At 43.9% G+C, this 17,400-nt stretch overlaps 1 protein-coding gene across 1 annotated transcript; it reads right to left on the bottom strand.

Moving 5' to 3' along the window:
* Nucleotides 1-1,552: 1,552 nt before the first annotated feature.
* SKA1 (spindle and kinetochore associated complex subunit 1) lies at nt 1,553-16,349 on the bottom strand. Its single transcript, XM_054283572.1, has 7 exons — nt 16,250-16,349; nt 15,502-15,626; nt 14,442-14,530; nt 10,837-10,977; nt 6,026-6,195; nt 1,992-2,149; nt 1,553-1,714 (listed from the first exon to the last, which is right to left on the bottom strand). The coding sequence occupies exons 1-6, from the start codon at nt 16,347-16,349 to the stop codon at nt 2,001-2,003; spliced, it is 774 nt and encodes a 257-aa protein (XP_054139547.1). The 3' UTR covers nt 1,553-1,714; nt 1,992-2,000.
* Between the last annotated feature and the right edge of the window lie 1,051 nt (nt 16,350-17,400).

The raw sequence follows: 17,400 nt of genomic DNA, 5'->3' as shown, positions 1-17,400 counted from the left end.
GCTGCCAGCAACTAGGAGCCTGCAAGCCCTTAGTGTCCCAAATGCCACCTCTGTGATGATACCCAGACCCAGGCAGCTCCTGAAGGTGAATTTGTCCCCCAAATGCCTTGGACACAGCAAAAAGCTCATCCAAGACAGGAGACAGGTGCTCACCGAGCCCCTGGGACACCAGGGAGTTGCTCTTTTCCAGCTCCCTGGCCAGCGTGAGCTTTTGGAGGAAGAAAAGTGGAAGGGCACAGTAGGTGACCACAATCCATGGGCAGAGCTCCTTGGGAGAAGGAAAACACAGCGTTAGGACAGGGGATTAAAATAATGAGCACATTTGTGAGAATCTGCCCGAGGGAAAATAGTTCAGAAAATTAAAAACTCCAGAGTAACAGACCGAAAGCTGTTAACCAACATCTAATTAAGCAAAAACTGCAATCCCCACAACAAAACAAGAAAAGGAGGGGAAAAAAATTCATGCAGCAACCAAGCTTACCCAGACCAAAACAAGTACTAAGGAAATAAAAATAAAAAACCACTGTTCAGTGACATCTGAAGAGAAAAAATCCTGACAGGACTTTACAGTGAGTGGGCAAAACCAGGGTAAAGTTGCATACTATCTGATCTTGCTTTTTAATACCCATCAGAAGCCAAGAACAATCTCTAGGTTCCTCAAATATATTCCAATAAAATGCAGAGTAGAGACCACAGCTTGGATCTCTATGTTCCAGAGCAAAAGACCAAAAAGCAAAACCCCAAAATGCAACACACACAAAGGGAATCTAGAAACTCAGCAGAATCTCTTTATTGACAAAGTTCAAAGATCATTTGGAATGTTTTGCACATTAAATTTCATGTTAATGCTGACAGGGGACAAGAGGAGGCATTTTAGATGAGATGTTAGGATAACAACAGATATAGGCTCAGGAAAAAAAGAACACAGCTTTTCTTATCAAAACAGTTTTTGTTACTTGCGGAGTTTATATTTATCACAACAGATCTACTCTGAACTTTACTACGCTAATAAGTAATTTGAAAGCAACAAAAGCTGTAATAAAGACTTCTATAATAAAAACGGGACAAGTTTGACCTGAATTTTCATGATTAATGTGAATATTTTCATTTCAAACCCCAACTGTTTCAGGCCAGTCTGAGTATCTGAGGAAAAAATCTGTCTGCATGATGAAGGTGGAAAAGCACAAGACTAACAGAATCACCTATCAGTCTAGAAGTAGTCGGATCTCCTCAGATCTTCCTGTTCAGGTGATGTAGAAAACTCCAAAATGTACAGTTAGTGTAACAAGAAAGATTAAGAAAGTCCTGAGGCACTTCAGCAGATGGGAAGGGTCCCTCCCCGTGAGGCGGGGCCTTGGAAAGGTGCCAGTTTGATGGCTGCTGTCGCAAGCAAAGGCGCACTCAAGCCAAGGAGAAGCAGTGCAGGACAGTAGCAGTGCAGGAGCAGTGAATTCTCTCCGCAGCACAACCCAAAACCACAAACCCCACCTGTCTCCCCTCCAATCCTGAGAGCACTGAAGGCCAAGCCCAGCCCCTGACCCCCAGCCCAGGCCCCTCTTTGCCTTTCCTAAGAGAAATCCCCCCAGCTAAGGGACAGTACCAAACTGCATCCCTTTTCCTCCCCACCTCACAGTTCCACCCCTCCCCTGACACATCTTTTGTCTCCAATATCCATTGTTCTCATCTCTTAGGCAACAAACGGGAGAAAAATTCTCTGACAGAGAAAAAAAGAAAAAAAAACACTCAGAAACACAAAAGGACCAAAGCAGCATGGTTAAAATGCAGAGAAGTTTACTGACTATAAAATGTGCCCAGCCGACTTCCCGGCGCAGGTTTATAGCTCCCATAACTTTGCAAATTCAAACTCAAATAAAAACTTACTTAATTAAAACTCAAATACTTGAACGCCACTCCTAATTTAGGGTAGATGCCTGAAAACCCCTGTCTGTCTGGCCCTGCTGGAGAGCAGGGCAGGGTGTCAGGTCACGCACGGGGAGCTGTTAGCAGATGACGTAGCGGATGAGCCCGGAGCCACGAATCTCTCTCACTCTCTGGCAGTGCCTCAGGATGCTGAGGATGCTGTGGAACCTCTTGTCCAATTTCAGCTGAGTGAACATCTTGATATCATCCTCCACAATGAAAAACAATCCTGGAAAACGAACAACAGTTTTGTTACAGAAATGACTCTGCTGTGGGATACACTCAGCGTTCCACAAGTGACAGCACAGCCTCTTCTTCATCATTCCACAATGTACGGTCAGTAGGATGGCTTCACACTATATATTGGGAACTTTGTTCTAGTTTTAAAAGCTGTCATCAGAAAGGGATGACCTTGCCCTGAAGTTCAGACACTCTGCATCATCCACAGGCCCCGCTCCATGAGCTCTGTCTCCCACCAGGCACTCACTTTCTGGAACTAGATCTCTGCCATAAGGACAGAGCCCTGCATGCATCAGAGCTATGCAGCCCACCATTCCCTTGTCTTGCATCATATTTGGAAAAGAATGATCCATCATGACTTAAGAAAATCACAGGAAAAGACACATCACTTGCAACATCATCCCTGTGTCTCCAAGAAAATGGCACAGGGAAGTCCTGCATCAAAGCTGAGAGCTCCCCCCTTCTTGTAGTTGATTAACTACTTCTGTAAGCAAATTGTCATTAAATTTCAGGCTGCCTAGGGCAGCGATGGAGTTAACATCCCTGGAAGTGTTCAAAAAACCATGAATGTACCCCTGGATGACATGGTATGACATGGTGAATATGGTGCTCATTTGACACCATATTGTTGGAATTTGTCATCTTAAAAACCTTTTCCAACCTAAACGATTCCTGAATTATGTGTAGTACTATGCTTCCAAGTCTACTGGGAAGGAGGACACAAGGGTAGGGGTGTTTCAGCTTAGAAAAAGAAGACAGCATTCTCCCTCCTTGTTTTATCCCTAACACTGAGGCAGTGACATCTTGGGAAAAATGGAGCATCTCTTCCTCCTGTTAAGTCCTTCCAGCTACACTGGGATATAGCTGATACAAGCTGGAAAGCCGATGCTGCCAGAAAAGGACTGAGGTTCCAAGAATTATGTTTGTAAGTGCAATGTCCCCCAAAATCTTGCTCAGACAGAGCTGAGAAATAACAGATCATGTTTTCTCACAGCCTGGGCCTCTCATGAGAGTTGGTGACAAACTTGTCTCACAGGGAGTAGAATCTTCCAGAGACAGTAACTGTCAAAATCCAGAGATGTTTCCCCGGAGAGGAACTCTGCTGGAATCTCAGAGCTTGTAACGCCACCAAATCCACATACAGATGAGAAGGAGGAAGTTTGTTTACTCGGAAAGAAAGAAGAACTGCATTACTGCTCAAAATAGAAAATGGTCTCAAATAGAGACCATTTACAACTTCCAGGGACACCAACACACCCAAACAGTGTTGGGAAGCCAGGCATAACCTGCCTGCTGCCTTCACAGTCTGTTACACCTGGGGGAGCATCAGAACGTCCTGAATTCTGATAAAACAAGATTCCTTCTTATATTTGCTCACAATCCAGAGTGGCAACATTCAGCAGAGCAGGATCTTTTTTGTGAAGAAATCAGAGCTGGGTGAACGGCAGTGGTTTGGTTCATGTGCTAAACAAGCAGCTAAACTCACTGAACCACCTTAGTGGCTGTTAGCGACCCTGATAACCCAGGCAGCATCTTCTCTCATCTTGAAATCAGAGAAGAGGTCAGCTGGCAATCAGCCCAGGCTGAGAAGCAGTGGGAATCCTAAGCAGAGAGACACTCACAGGAGAGATTTAAACAAACAAATCAATGGATGCGGAACGTCATCCTGAAAAATGCAATGGATAAAGACATTTAATCATTTTGTGCTGGCCAGATAAGAACCATCTGACAGCCTGACAGGACTTTTCTCTAGGCTTTCTAAATGATTAATCCCAAAAAAAATCCCCAAACAAAACCATCTACCACACAACTACACACGCTCTATCAGATGCTGAATGTCCTAGTTTCCTAACTGAGCTTCCCAAGATAAACAAGAAATAAAGACCATCTCTCAGGTACTTAAAGCAATTAACCACTTCGGTTTTTCAGACTTAAGGCCCCCAGCTGACAGAAGATTCTCTGACCAGCTGTAGCTTTCTCAAGTTGCTAGAATGGCTTCTTCCCTGCAGCCAAGACTGCTGTGGATCACAGTGCAGACTGAGCAGCACTCCAAGCCCAGGAGGGCCCTTCTAGTCTTCAGGGTCTCTTCTACAGCTGTGGGCTCAAACTCTTTACTACTGTCCTAAGGATAGGAGCAGTGACACCAAAAATGTGCTGTAAATTAAATTGATGAAGCCAGTATTTTAAGAAATCCAGATTAATATAAGCTTCTGTTCAACTGAGGCAAAACATGCTTAGAGAGAAGCCAAACCATCACAGCCCAAACCAAAAGTCAGTCACACAAATTTATCTAGCTGCATTAGAATGAATTTACCTAGCTGCATTCTGTGCTTAGATCGGTTTTAATTTGGTTTTAATAAAGCCTTTTACAACAATGACCTTTATATGGCAACTGAGATCTCATCTGGAGTCCTGTGTCCAGCCCTGTGACTGCACCATGAGAAGGAGCTGGAGCTGCTGCAGCCAGTGCAGAGGAGGCCACGGAGCTGCTGCCAGGGCTGGAGCCCCTCTGCTCTGGAGCCAGCCTGGCACAGCTGGGGCTGCTCAGCTGCACCAGAGAAGCTCCAGGGACACCTCAGAGCCCCTGCCAGGGCCTGCAGGGGCTCCAGGAGAGCTGCACAGCCCCTGGGGACAAGGCAGGCAGGGACAGCACCCAGGCAATGGCTCCCACTGCCAGAGGGCAGGGACAGATTTTGGCACATTGGGAATTAGGAATTGCTGGCTGGCAGGGTGGGCAGGCCCTGGCCCAGGGTGCCCAGAGCAGCTGTGGCTGCCCCCGGATCCCTGGCAGTGCCCCAGGCCAGGCTGGATGGGGCTTGGAGCAGCCTGGGACAGTGGGAGCTGTCCCTGACCATGGCAGGGGGTAGAAGTGGTTTAATATTGAAGGCCACTTCCAACCCAAACCATTCTGTGATTCTGTGTTTATCTTACAGATCTCAGAACAAGGTGCCAGCATGTCCATCAGATGAGAATTCCCTCCCTACAGAAAAGCTGCATTTAGAACCCAGAAGTCACTGATGTTAACATCATACTATAATATCCACAGTCTTGAAGAGCAGCAAAACCAAAGGAAGGAAGAAAAAGTTGCAGTTTATCTTCAGGGCACTCCCGAGTGCCCAGTGAATGCTCAGGGCAGAAGTTCTAGCATTCTGTCCAGGGCTGAAACAGAAGGTGGGTGCCATGGTGCTGTCAGACACAGCTCTTTTTATGGGAGACAGAAGACAGTTTGCTCCACTCTTTTTGCCTGAACTTGGAAACATGAGGGCATTCTAAGGACATCCCCAAGCTTGATACAAGCACTATGCCCCCAGGAATAATTATGTGCTTGTTCTCAAGAGGAAAGGCATGCCAAAAAGGAGATTTTAATATTAGAGACTTACTGTGCCACATGTTTTTGGGAAAACTAGCCTGTAAGTGCAACTTTTCAATTGAAAGAAAGGTATTTTGGTTTTCACTCCCTCTATGCTTTTAAGAGGAGAAAATTTCTTAAGATTATCAGACAGACTTACCTCTTCCACAAAGCCACTGCAGCACAATTAATTAGCCAGATTTCCCAACTTCATAAAACATTTTTAATAATTCATGTCCAACCAAGTTTAACACCTGAGAACACATTTCTATGGTTTGGTTATCAAACAAAGAGTTTCCAGAACTTGTAGCGATTCCAAACTAAATCTTTGTGCACTCAGAGTTTCTGCCATGACACACCATCAAAGGGACATATTTTTCAAGGAAAACATTGAAAAAGTGAGCCAATCACTATGGGAAACTTCAGTCAAAAATACTGAAAAAAAGACCAGTATTTTTATACTTCTTCTGCAACATCCAAGTATTATGAGTTTGGTACCAACAAGGAAAAAAATACCTTTTGTATTCGCAGTTTCTTCTTCTATGAACCTGTGGTAGAGGTCTCTGACTGGTGCACTCATAGACTTCAAAGGCTGATACAAGATCTTGTACTTGCCCAGCACGGCCTTGTTAATCTCTTGAACAACTGCATTAATCTGATCATATGTTATACGGCCTTTCAAATACCTACAAATAAAAATAAGAATCAGTAACCAGAAAGTCACAAAGTTCTGTGTTTATTCTTCTCTTTCATCTGCCTTAACTGAAGAAGTCATTCCTAGTTACAGGCAGTTCCTCCTGTTTTGTATTAATGAATATATCTAGTAGTTAATTCTGTTCATTTCCTTGATTGCTTAACAATCCTGAAGGCAAAAAGGCTGTGACAGAACATAAACCAGAAAGACAAAATATTAGAAAGTTAAATTAGGAAGCAGAATGCATTCAGTGCTTAAGCTGTAAAAAGCTTTTCAAAATGGAATAAAGGTTGCTTTTATAGCATACCACTTAAACACAGAAAAATAAAGCAACTTTGCAGAAAACAGCATGAAATGAAATGTCTGCCTAGGAGCACAACTTGGCTCATGTTATCACCACAAATGAGCTGTGTTTGATGTTACAGCCATTTATTGTTTGGCCAGGGCAGTGAACAATCCGGCAGCGGGCATAGATCAGGGCCGGAGCACAGCGGCCCCGTGCCCACCATGGGCCCTTTTAAAAATTTTTTTGTTGGTTTGTTAATGTTTGTTTGGTTGTGTTTTGCTTTGTTTTTTTTTTGATGTGGCACGAAGTGCCATGGTTTAGTTGAGGTGTTAGGGTATGGGTTGGACATGATCGTGAAGGTCTCTTCCAACCCAGTGATTCTGTGATTATTTGGTGTTTTTTGATGAGCTGCTAGCTGTGTGTTGCCTTCTGTATATGTCTGTGCAGCCTACTGAGCTGTGAAGATAAGGTTCTGCACCACCAGCATCCATTTCTGAACTCTCAGAGCTTTTCATAATACCAGTACTAGAAGAATAAGGTCTGTTTGATAACAGCCTAGAGGTACAGGGAGCACAGAAGATAAAGAACAAAGTGATGTGGAAATACTAGAACATTGGAAGATTTGCAAGTGAGGCTATTCAGTATTTATAGATGTAAAGTCATGCCTTCAAGGAAAAGGAACTGTGCTGCACACTGAGAAGCCATTATGTAAAAATGAAATCTGAACTCTAATGACAAGCAGTAAGCTAAATACCACAATACTTTCCTTCCCCCCCAAAAATGGCAGTAAAGGCTGGGCCAGCCCTGCAACGTGCATTGTGCTGTGGCCTTCATTCAGTTGCTACAACAAACCCAGCCTGGCTGTTTGTGTTTTGTTCAGTATTGGTTTGCAGATGTGAGGAATTACACAAGTGTTACAATTAATTCTGAGAATGAATGCTCTAGGTCAGTAGAGCAGGTGGCTCAAAGCCGCAGGACAGCAAGACTGAAAACATCAATGAACAGCGAGTTCCTCCCTCGTTCTAATCTGAGCAGACAGGCTCAATCTTTGGGGAGCACACAAAGAATTCAAAGCAGAAGTAGGTAATCAATCACAAGTTCAGTATTCCAAACCAGAATTCAGACAGGCATTCTGCAATTGCCAACTCAAAATAAGTGCTGTAGATTTCAACAGCAGCCAGTCCCTGCCAGGCAGACAGGCCGGCTAGGTGCGTAAAACTGAATTCAAAGCAATTGCTCTGCCTTCAAACCGAATTTGAAACTTAGTAGCCACTAAGTTACTTGCAACCAGCTTTCAACTTTATTGCTACCTCGATGAATTCAGGAATTCAGCAGTGGAGGCGCAGCCATCCCGTAGCTATAAACTCGCTCTACTTTGCCCAGTAATAAAGCAGCAGTACCCCCCCTGACATGCAGCCACAGCAGGAGCACAGCCTGTAGCCACAGCAGGGCTCTGCCTGCTGCATTAACTGCTGTTTATTGCTCTCTTTGCCTCCCTGCGCCACAGGGGAGCGTGCAGAGCGAGGAAGGCTCAGCCCAGAGGTATAAAACACTTTTATTTAAGTTCCTGTGCTCCCACTGTCAACACACTGACAGTGAGCACACTTAATAAAGGCAAGGCAGCACCTCAGCTCATCCTGAAACTGAAACAGAGAGGCAGGACTGGGTTGCCTAAACCTAAACACAAATGTTCTTTGAGAGGCCCTCAGGCATCCAAGATGCTTTAATCTGAAATTAAACCCTGTCAAAACCAAATGGAATTTTTATTCTGTGCAGAAGTAAGGATCATAAAAACTCCAGCTGTCCCACAGCCCTCTCATGTTTCTACACAACCATGGCTGGCAAACCCGTTAATGCTGACATTTATTTCAGTCCATACGTACACTAATATAAAAATACAAAGTTGAGAAGTTCCAAATTCAGGCATTTAATTTAGAATAAAAATAACTTTAAAATCTGCTTCACTATTCCAAATGCAGTAAAATTCAAAACTCTTCTAAAAAAGATGCAGTCAGTTTCTTTTCTTAATCCACAGAAGCCCTTTATCAAAGCATCTTTTCTATAGGTACGAAAACCAGAGCACAGTGCCATGTTCCTCAGAGAAAAGAATAACATCAATATAACACATATATACCACTCTAAAAGAGATAAAGCTTGTAATGGCCACCCCCTGCTCTCTCAAAAATGGTTGGGCTAAAATAGCAATGTATTCTCCCAAGCCACCATCTTTTCAGACTTGAGAGTTATAATGAATGCACAGAATCTAAAATGCTTTCAGCAGTAAGATTTTTAGAAAGGAGCAAAAATTCTAGACACAGAATAAAGCAAACATTTTCCTCTGCCTCAAAGTCAAAAGTTAACAAAGACAGGTACTGTGAAATGTCCTTTATCTTCCTCCAAAAAGCACCTTCCTGCAACAGATTTGAAGGGTAAGATAATTTACAGGTTTTTTATTGTGCAAAGTGCTCTGTTTGATCAGGGTGCTCCACATCTGCCCTTTAAAACAGTGTGTACCTTTGCTAAATGCCAGCTGCCCAGTCCTAGGACTATGAAGTCACTGAAGCCTGTGTTCCTTTTAAGTGGCCTGATGGTGTTAGGAATAGATTTTCTTTCATGTTCAGCATAAAGCGAGTGAAAACAGCCTCCATTTTTCAGTGACCACCCCCCACCTCCAGTGCTCACCTGAAGAAATGGGCCCTGAACCAAATTCTAATTCTTCCAATAGAATACATTCGGTGTAAGAGAATATGTATTACAAGTATTTGCTGCTTAGATTTGGTCAATCAGTATGTGAAATTGCAAGTACTCCCTCAATCTTGTACTACAACATTGCCAGGCAACAGAAATACTGGTAGATTAATAGATCTATGTAAATTCATGTAAATTTTCCTCCACAGAACAAACATGCTTCTCCCATCTGAATAAAATTAAATTATTTCTAGAGCTCTACCAGCACAGTCCAAGCTGCAACCTTTCCGTAATGGGTACCTTCCAACACAGCTGCAACATTTTCACAAGGGGTGCCTTCCAACTCTGCTTATTCTGTGGTTTTGTGAATCTGTAATGGATAGGAAGAGGATCATCTGGCCTCTGTCCCCATCCTCCATGCCCATCAACAGCAGAGGAAAACCTTCCACTTTCAAGGGTTATCATAAACGCCTTTAGATGGGAAAAGCCCTCTGAGATCATCGAGTCCAAGCTTTCCCCCAGCATGGCCAAGGCCACCACTAAACCATGCCCCCAAATGTCCTTCCACCTGTCTTGTGATGTGGAAGATCATAGCCTTAATGGGAAGTTAAAGCAGTATTTGTCTGGAATGATCTGTATCTATTTTTCTTGCCACAGCAGAGATAAAGACTAAAAATTCCCAGGCTTCGGCTTTATCCTCTCATAATTTTATCAGGAGAGAACTACCTAAGGGAGTAAATCCACAAAATACCTGATGTCTTCTGCAGAATAAAAATACCAGGTGCATGCTCTTCTAAGAAGTCCTTTATTATTAGCTCAATATTCAGGATAAGGAAGAAAATGGGCATTACTCACCTGAAAATTTTGAAGGCTATAGAAAAAATTATTGGAAAGCCTTAAGTAAAGTACAGACTCAAAACCATATTTCTTACTGAAACAGGTATCGTCAGGGAGCACAGTAAATCTAGAATCTCAATAACAATTTAGCCTTAGGCATCAAGAGAAATTTTTTCTTCTTACAGAAACATTTAACCATGCCACCCAAATGCCCTTTAAGAAGTTATTCCTATATATCAGACTTCAGACAAGCATATCCATTAATCAGGTCCTGATGTTAGGGGAAAACACCCACAGCTTTCTATTCCAGAAATTTGGGAATTTTAGTGCAAAGTGGGTTTTTTGCTTTTAACAAGTCTGATTCCTTTTCCTGTCTCAAAACAGAGTGGTAAGTCAACCAATATTTGGGTCAAATAAAACCAGCATTTATAACTGTTTTTCTTTCTATATGTAAACAAACCCTCCATGTTATGAGATGATGGCTCTTTTTTTAATGTCAGTTCTCAAAACAAGATGAGGATTCACCTGTTAGCTAATAAATCTCTGTTCATACAATTACAGTGACTTTTGAGATAAGAGGTTTGGGTTCTGACTGATCAGTTTTCATCTTCCCAATACCAGCATAAAGAGGAGCCCAATTAATTAATTCGATTTTCAGGTTTGCTAGCAATGCCTTTAAACCATTTGGAGCTGTTGTCATGTTTCACCCCATGAAATATTTCATCTCTGTCAGTCCCAGTTCTGCAGGAGGTCACTCTCCCAAGCCTATGTGTGCCACGCAAACTGATATGCCAGGGTACAAGGGAAGCCACGCTTACTTACGCAGGAACCCTTTCAAACTCCTCCATGGTTATTAATGGTGCTTCTTTAATGGGTTTTTTCTCTTTTGCAAGTTTCTTCTCTTTCTTCTCAGCGTTGGGTTCTACAGTTTCTCCTTTGGGTTTCACAGCTGGCACGGTGTTGCTGTAAAATGAAGGAATATTCAGTGCACAAACAGCAGGTAAGTAGGAAGGAGAATTCCACTACACTGCTTAGTCACAGACCTAAGTTCCATCCTGTTAGGCTGGATGAACACAATTAGTGATATTTCACAAAAGAAACATCAGTAAAGCAAGCCTATTCTGTTTCAAATCATATCCTTCAGCTGACTTCAGCACAGTCCTTGCTTTCTGTGCTACAGAGGCTGCTAGCAGGTGAGCTGGAAGCAGTCCAAGTGCAGCATGGCACAGCTCAGAATTCAATGTACCATTATATTTCACACAACGCAAGGCCTGGCTTTTTATCAGATAAAACACAGCCCAGAGCTGCAGCCTTCACAGGCAGATTTGAAATACTTCATAGCTCTTTGAAACAGGTTCAAATCTTGGGAAGCCCTGACTCATCCATTAAACTTTTGAAGCAAAGAAATTCTACACCACCTAGCAGACACTTAAAAAAAATTTTTAGGCAAGATCCAAAAGGTCAAAGAATTTCCTGATTTATTCCTGATTATTAGAACATTATTTTTATAAATTCATCCTTCCTCTAAACCCTCAGCTTAGAGCCTCCAACCCCAAGGGATTTGCCAGCCACCCACCCAGCTGCTCCTGAGCAGGACAACAAAGGTGATGCATATGGCCAAATCCACTGTCATCAGAACACGTGGGCATCACTGGCATGTGCAGCAGAATTACATAAAGCAGTACAGAGCTGACCTGGACAAGGAAATAACCCTCTGCTTGGAACTGACCGTCCCAAAAGAGATCATTGCTGCAGATGGGGTCCCACAGCAGTGAAGGGCAGCGCAGTGCCCCACCTGTCCCCCCAGGGGCAGGATTTGAGGCGTCACTGCGGTGCTCCCCGAGGAGCAGGACAGGACAGTGGAGAGGACAGCGAGTGCCACCTGCTGGCTCCCACACCGCCTGCTCGCTGACACAGGGATGGGAGCAGCTCTGCTCCGCGCTGGGACACCGCACAGAGCCCTTCTGAACCAGCGCATCTGCAGCCAAACTATCGCAGATGTCATCATCTGGAGAACATCTGTTTGCGTCTGAACAACAACAGAAGGAATCTTGGCACCCTGCAGCTAGCAGGGAATGTCAGCAAACTGGAGGGACAGGAGAGGAGGGAGCATTTAGGGTAGTGGTGGTGGAGGTGGGTTTGGAATGAAAGGATAAACACAAGAACCAAGAAAGTTCACATCTTGAAACTTCATTCCTCCCACGCTCCAGTCTCCTGCTGCCTATCACACTGCAACAAACCTTTTCTAGACGATTCCCATATCCAAGCACTCTTCCTTTGTGTTCCCACCCACTCCTTTGCCCCTGCACTGCTGCAGTGAGGTGGTACAGACACAGTTCACCGCTGACCTGAAGCATGAAAAGGAAATACTTATGCTTGTTTACAAAATCTGGCTCTGGTGGAACGAGAAACTGAATCTCAACAAACACAGGGAATACAAAGAGCTTGAGAGATATTGAACTTGCTTTTTATTTCAGTGAGATTCCTCTGGTGAACAAGAACAGAAAGCCCAAGGATATAGGAGAGAAACAGTAGCTAAAGCCATGAATTGCTGAGTTTCTCTGTGTGGGTGTTTTCATTTTCCCAGGGACTTCGAGGCCTGTCTCACCAGCATTCAAGCGCTTCTCTGCTTTCTGCATTATCTCACAAAAATCACTCAACATTAATATTCACAGCCCCATACATCCAGGGACAGAAAGGAGAGGAAGGTTTGGGGAAGAGGTCTGAAAACATATTTACACTGATACAGTGGGTCTTGAACAATTATGTCCCTTACACTTCCTTGACCCTCTGCTGCACAACAGAGTGAATATCAAGAAGTGACAATACGGGGAAAAAAGAAGAAAGTGTGTTTTGACAAATGGCATCATCACACAATGTATTATTACTCAAGGAAAACCAGCAACAAACTGACACTGACAGAACAGCAGCTGTGAGCTGGCTGAGCACAATCTGTAGAAAATAATCAGAAAAGCTTGGTTGGTTTTACATACTGCGGTTCTCTCTAGAACGGGAAGAACTGGCTAAAGTCATATTAACTTCCTAATCACAAGCAGGACAAGACTGTAAGGGAAATAACATCCCAAAAAATCTTTTGGTGTCAGAGGTGGCACAATCACTGAACAAACCTCCTTTACATCTAAACAATTTCCAGGAGCTAACACAAAATTAAGACAAAAGATTTCACACAATAAGAAAGTAAGTTATGACAGGAAGGCAGAACCCAAGTGGTAATTTCTGAAAAACTTCAATTCTTACACACACACACACACACGCACAAAACAGCAACATCTAAATGGAAAAGAAACACATGACCCCTAGAGACATTTTGAGAGGCTGTTTCCTAAACTGAGGGCTTCATCTCTAAAGGGTGAGAATAAGAATAGTCATCTCTTCACCAGCTAAGAACAATTTCAATACAATACCTACACCAATGACCCTACTGCCACACACCAACAGAAATTACCATTTATTTTTCTCTTTTAGAACCCTTTTCCCACACATTTAACCTTTTACTTTGCTGGAATATGTCTGTCATGTTTTGAAACAGGTTTCTTTGGCATGAGGAGCCAGACCAAGTGAAGCTGGTTGATTCAGGGCACATACTGGAAGCACTGAGTTCAAACTAATGCATTGCCTCCTGACAAGCGACAAGGCGGGAAAGAAAATCTGGGATCCCCAGATAATGAGGGTCACTCTGCAAGTGACCCCACCTGACACACGCTAATAATACTCTATAAAAAAAAACAGCTCCAAAGGATGGAGAAAAAAATGAGAAACTCAGAGTTGAAATGTCTTAGAAGCCTTCTGAGTAACAATAATTCTGTTGAAACTGTTAATTCACCTACTTGTCATTTTCACACACTTGAGCTACTTGACTCTGAAAAGCTTCTTACCACAGCCCTCTCCAAGGCAAGCTAGCTGACATAAATGCAGGACTCCTGAAGGGAAAAGAGAACAAAACTCCCATAAACACAATTCAAAGTCCTTCAGAAAGACAACTGAGTTAGAGGATTTTTGATTTTGAATTGTATTTGGAAGGGCAGTGGTGAACTTCACTTCTAGTGACCCAGCATTTGAGTGACTAACCCTTTAATGAGTAGGCACTGCAGTTACAAAAGTGGTGTGTTTGCGATTCTAAAGGAAGGAATGCCCAGACTCAGAGAAGCACTTGCTTTCTACTACATCACACCTGTCCCTGGAAGCTCCCTTTGGAACAACCTGGGATTTTACAGACTTGATCTGACAGATTTGTTGGGGTGCTAGCACAAGCCTGGATGAGATCCAACTCCAGAACCAACAGACACAACAACTTTGGCTCCCAGAGTTCCCCAGTTAACATGGAGTGAAAGGAGCACAGCTGTACAGCGCTGCAGCTGGACAGTGCCAGGATCAGCCCAGATCCCCTGGGCTCAGGTACCACATACCAGCTCTGGGGCTTAGGCAGATAGCGTGGAATGTGTTCAAGGAGGTGCTGTGCTTCCTTCTGATCTCTCTCAGCAGCCTTCTGCATCTCCTGAAATTGATATCAGACTGTGTCAGAAATCTCATCCTACTAACACCAAGCACGTAAAATTAGGGTGATAGTAAATTAATTTTCAGCTTTTTAAAGAGATGTCTGTTTTCTCCCCACCATCTTACCTCCTTATCCCATAATTTCCCCAGGAAAACTAGTAAAGATACAAAGGAAGACATGTCTGTCCTTGCCCTCAGAATATCAGAGAAATTTGAGCAGGCAAAAGGAACTTTAGCAATACACCCTTAGCAAGGTCTGGTTTGGGAATGGTGGTGGTGAAGATGAGATACTGAGGTAAACTCACCTCCATTCCCCAGATAACATTTCCACAAAAGACTTAACAAAACACCGTGAACATGCAGTAGAAAACCAGACAAATATTCTAATTGAATACTTTGTGCAGCTATTGCAAAAATGTGTAAGTAGAACTGCTCTTTAGATCACTGTATCTATTATGATAAAAACATGTTTTCAAGGCCAGTGATAAACACATGATTTTAATGTCCTTAGGATGAAGGAAGGTAGACTTAGATTAGATATCAAGAATAAATTCTTCCCTGTGAGGGTGGGCAGGCCCTGGCCCAGGGTGCCCAGAGCAGCTGTGGCTGCCCCTGGATCCCTGGCAGTGCCCCAGGCCAGGCTGGATGGGGCTTGGAGCAGCCTGGGACAGTGGGAGCTGTCCCTGCACATGGCAAGGGCTGGACTGGACGAGCTTTAAGGCTCCTTCTGATTCAAACCATTCTACAATTCTATGATTCTATGTACAAGCCTTGAAAAATACAATTTTTAATGTTCATTGCTCTGGAGAACTGACTGACAAACCACCAACAAGCCTGTTCCAAGCCCCAGTTTCTCTTGTAAGCACATGCACCCCAACATTACTAAGAATCTGGGGAAAAAAGTGACATACATATCAAAGGCTTCTTTGAATATTTCAGTATTTTATGAACAGGAAAAAAAAAAAAGATTACTTTCAGTGAATCTTTCAGTTTTTCTTGCTGTTTAACTTCATCTTCCATTTTATTCAGGAGATCACGTACAAGGATCACATCATTCTGTATTTTAAGGAGCAAAGGCTTGCGGCAATCATTCTCACCTGTAAAAGAGAAAACATTAAGCTACAAGGTCTCCAAGAAAAAAACAAATTCCAATATTCCTCCCCTTCACAAGCAGTGATTATCTAACTCCCTGCTCCTCAGCCACCATACCCATCCAGGAGAAGCAGCAAACCAAACTGTCAGCCTTGTACTCCACACAGCCAACAGAGTTCATGGAATCACTTAGCCTGGAAAAGCCCTCAAAGACCAGGTCCAACTAATCCCCCAGAGCACTGTCAAGGCCACCACTAACCTGTGTCCCAAGTGTCACAGCCACATGGCTTTGAAATCCCTTCGGGAATCGGGATTCCACCACCTCCCTGGGTGGATTCCTGACCTCCCTTTCTATGGAGAAATTCCTGCTGCTGTCCAACCTGACCGTCCCCATGCCCAGCCTGAGGCCGTTCCCTCTGCTCCTGTCCCTGTTCCCCCCCCGGCTGTCCCCTCCTGTCAGGAGCTGTGCAGAGCCACAAGGGCCCCCCTGAGCCTCCTTTGCTCCAGGCTCAGCCCCTGCCCAGCTCCCTCAGCCGCTCCTGGGGCTCCAGCCCCTTCCCAGCTCCAGCCCCTCAGGGTCTTTCCTGGAGTGAAGTGCAAGCCAAATACCACTGCTGCTCTTGTTTACCTATGTTTCTCAATAGGAAACACTTTTTAATATTTGAAATCTTCATATTGATGTGGAGGCATAAATCTTCCAGTCTTGAGGATGCCATATCCTTTATCATCACACTGAAGGGGAACAAAAATGAAGGTAGGAATTTACCAAAGACCCGAGCGGGAAACATTGCCTACAAAAGCAGAATTTTTAGAAAGACACTGATTTGTCACAGAAGCAAAGGGAACATAAATGAAACAGTAAATGGAGTAATTATTTTTTATCTCTTTTATCGAAATTGAAGGCAAGAAAGGAAGCATAAAGTGGCACTAGACAAGGCAATAATTTTCTCAGAACTTTGGACATAAATGCAGTGTGATATCAGTGCAGTGATTCCTCACGAGACCAGGAGCATCCTTATTACATTGAAGTGTGCAGTAAAAAAGGAGCTGGAATTTACTGCAAAAACCAAGAAATACCTGGCTTATGTGAGGCAGTTTTAGAAGACTCTCTCAGGGAGACTACATCAGATGATTGATGTTTAAAGAGGTGTGTTTTTTTAAAAACATAATTAAGCAAAAAAAAAAAAAAAAGTGTTAGCAGAGTTATTAGTGAAGTCTGGAGGCATCAAAAAGAGCATTATATATCGATTACTATATTGTCTATAATAATAGAATTTTTAACCCTCTTATAGACAGGAATTGATCAAAAGAAAAAATTATACAGTGTGACAAACACCCGCATTTAACACTGCGGCCCGGCGCGGAGGGCTCACACAGCTCCCTCCGGCGGCTCACACTTGGAAACTTTTAAAACGTCTTTATTTCTCTTTTGGCTTAAAACACTATCAACTACCGCGCTTATTAAACCCGTTCTTAGAGACCTGCCGCCTCCTCCACCCTCCGTACCTGCGTGGAACGCCGAGGCGGATCGGGATACCCTGAAGGGATCGAGCTCACCTCCGCGCCCCCGGCAGCGCCCGTTTCTCCTCGGGTTTCACCAGGCCCAGCGCCGGTGCTGCCCGGCCTCCGTCCCTGTCCCACTCCCTCAGGACGAGGAGGAGGCCGCTCGGCCGGGGTTGCAGGGCGCTCGGCCGGGGTTGGAGGGTGCTCGGGCGCGGCTGCCGCGGTCCGAGCGGAGCCCCGGTTTGAATCTGCCGCGCTCGGGCGGGCGTTGGGGAG

This window comes from Melozone crissalis, unplaced genomic scaffold (assembly GCF_028551555.1).
Source record: "Melozone crissalis strain CALT ecotype California unplaced genomic scaffold, PUWL_Pcris_2 ptg000036l_1, whole genome shotgun sequence".
Classification (NCBI taxonomy): domain Eukaryota; kingdom Metazoa; phylum Chordata; class Aves; order Passeriformes; family Passerellidae; genus Melozone; species Melozone crissalis.
This window is presented reverse-complemented; position numbering and strand designations above follow the sequence as displayed.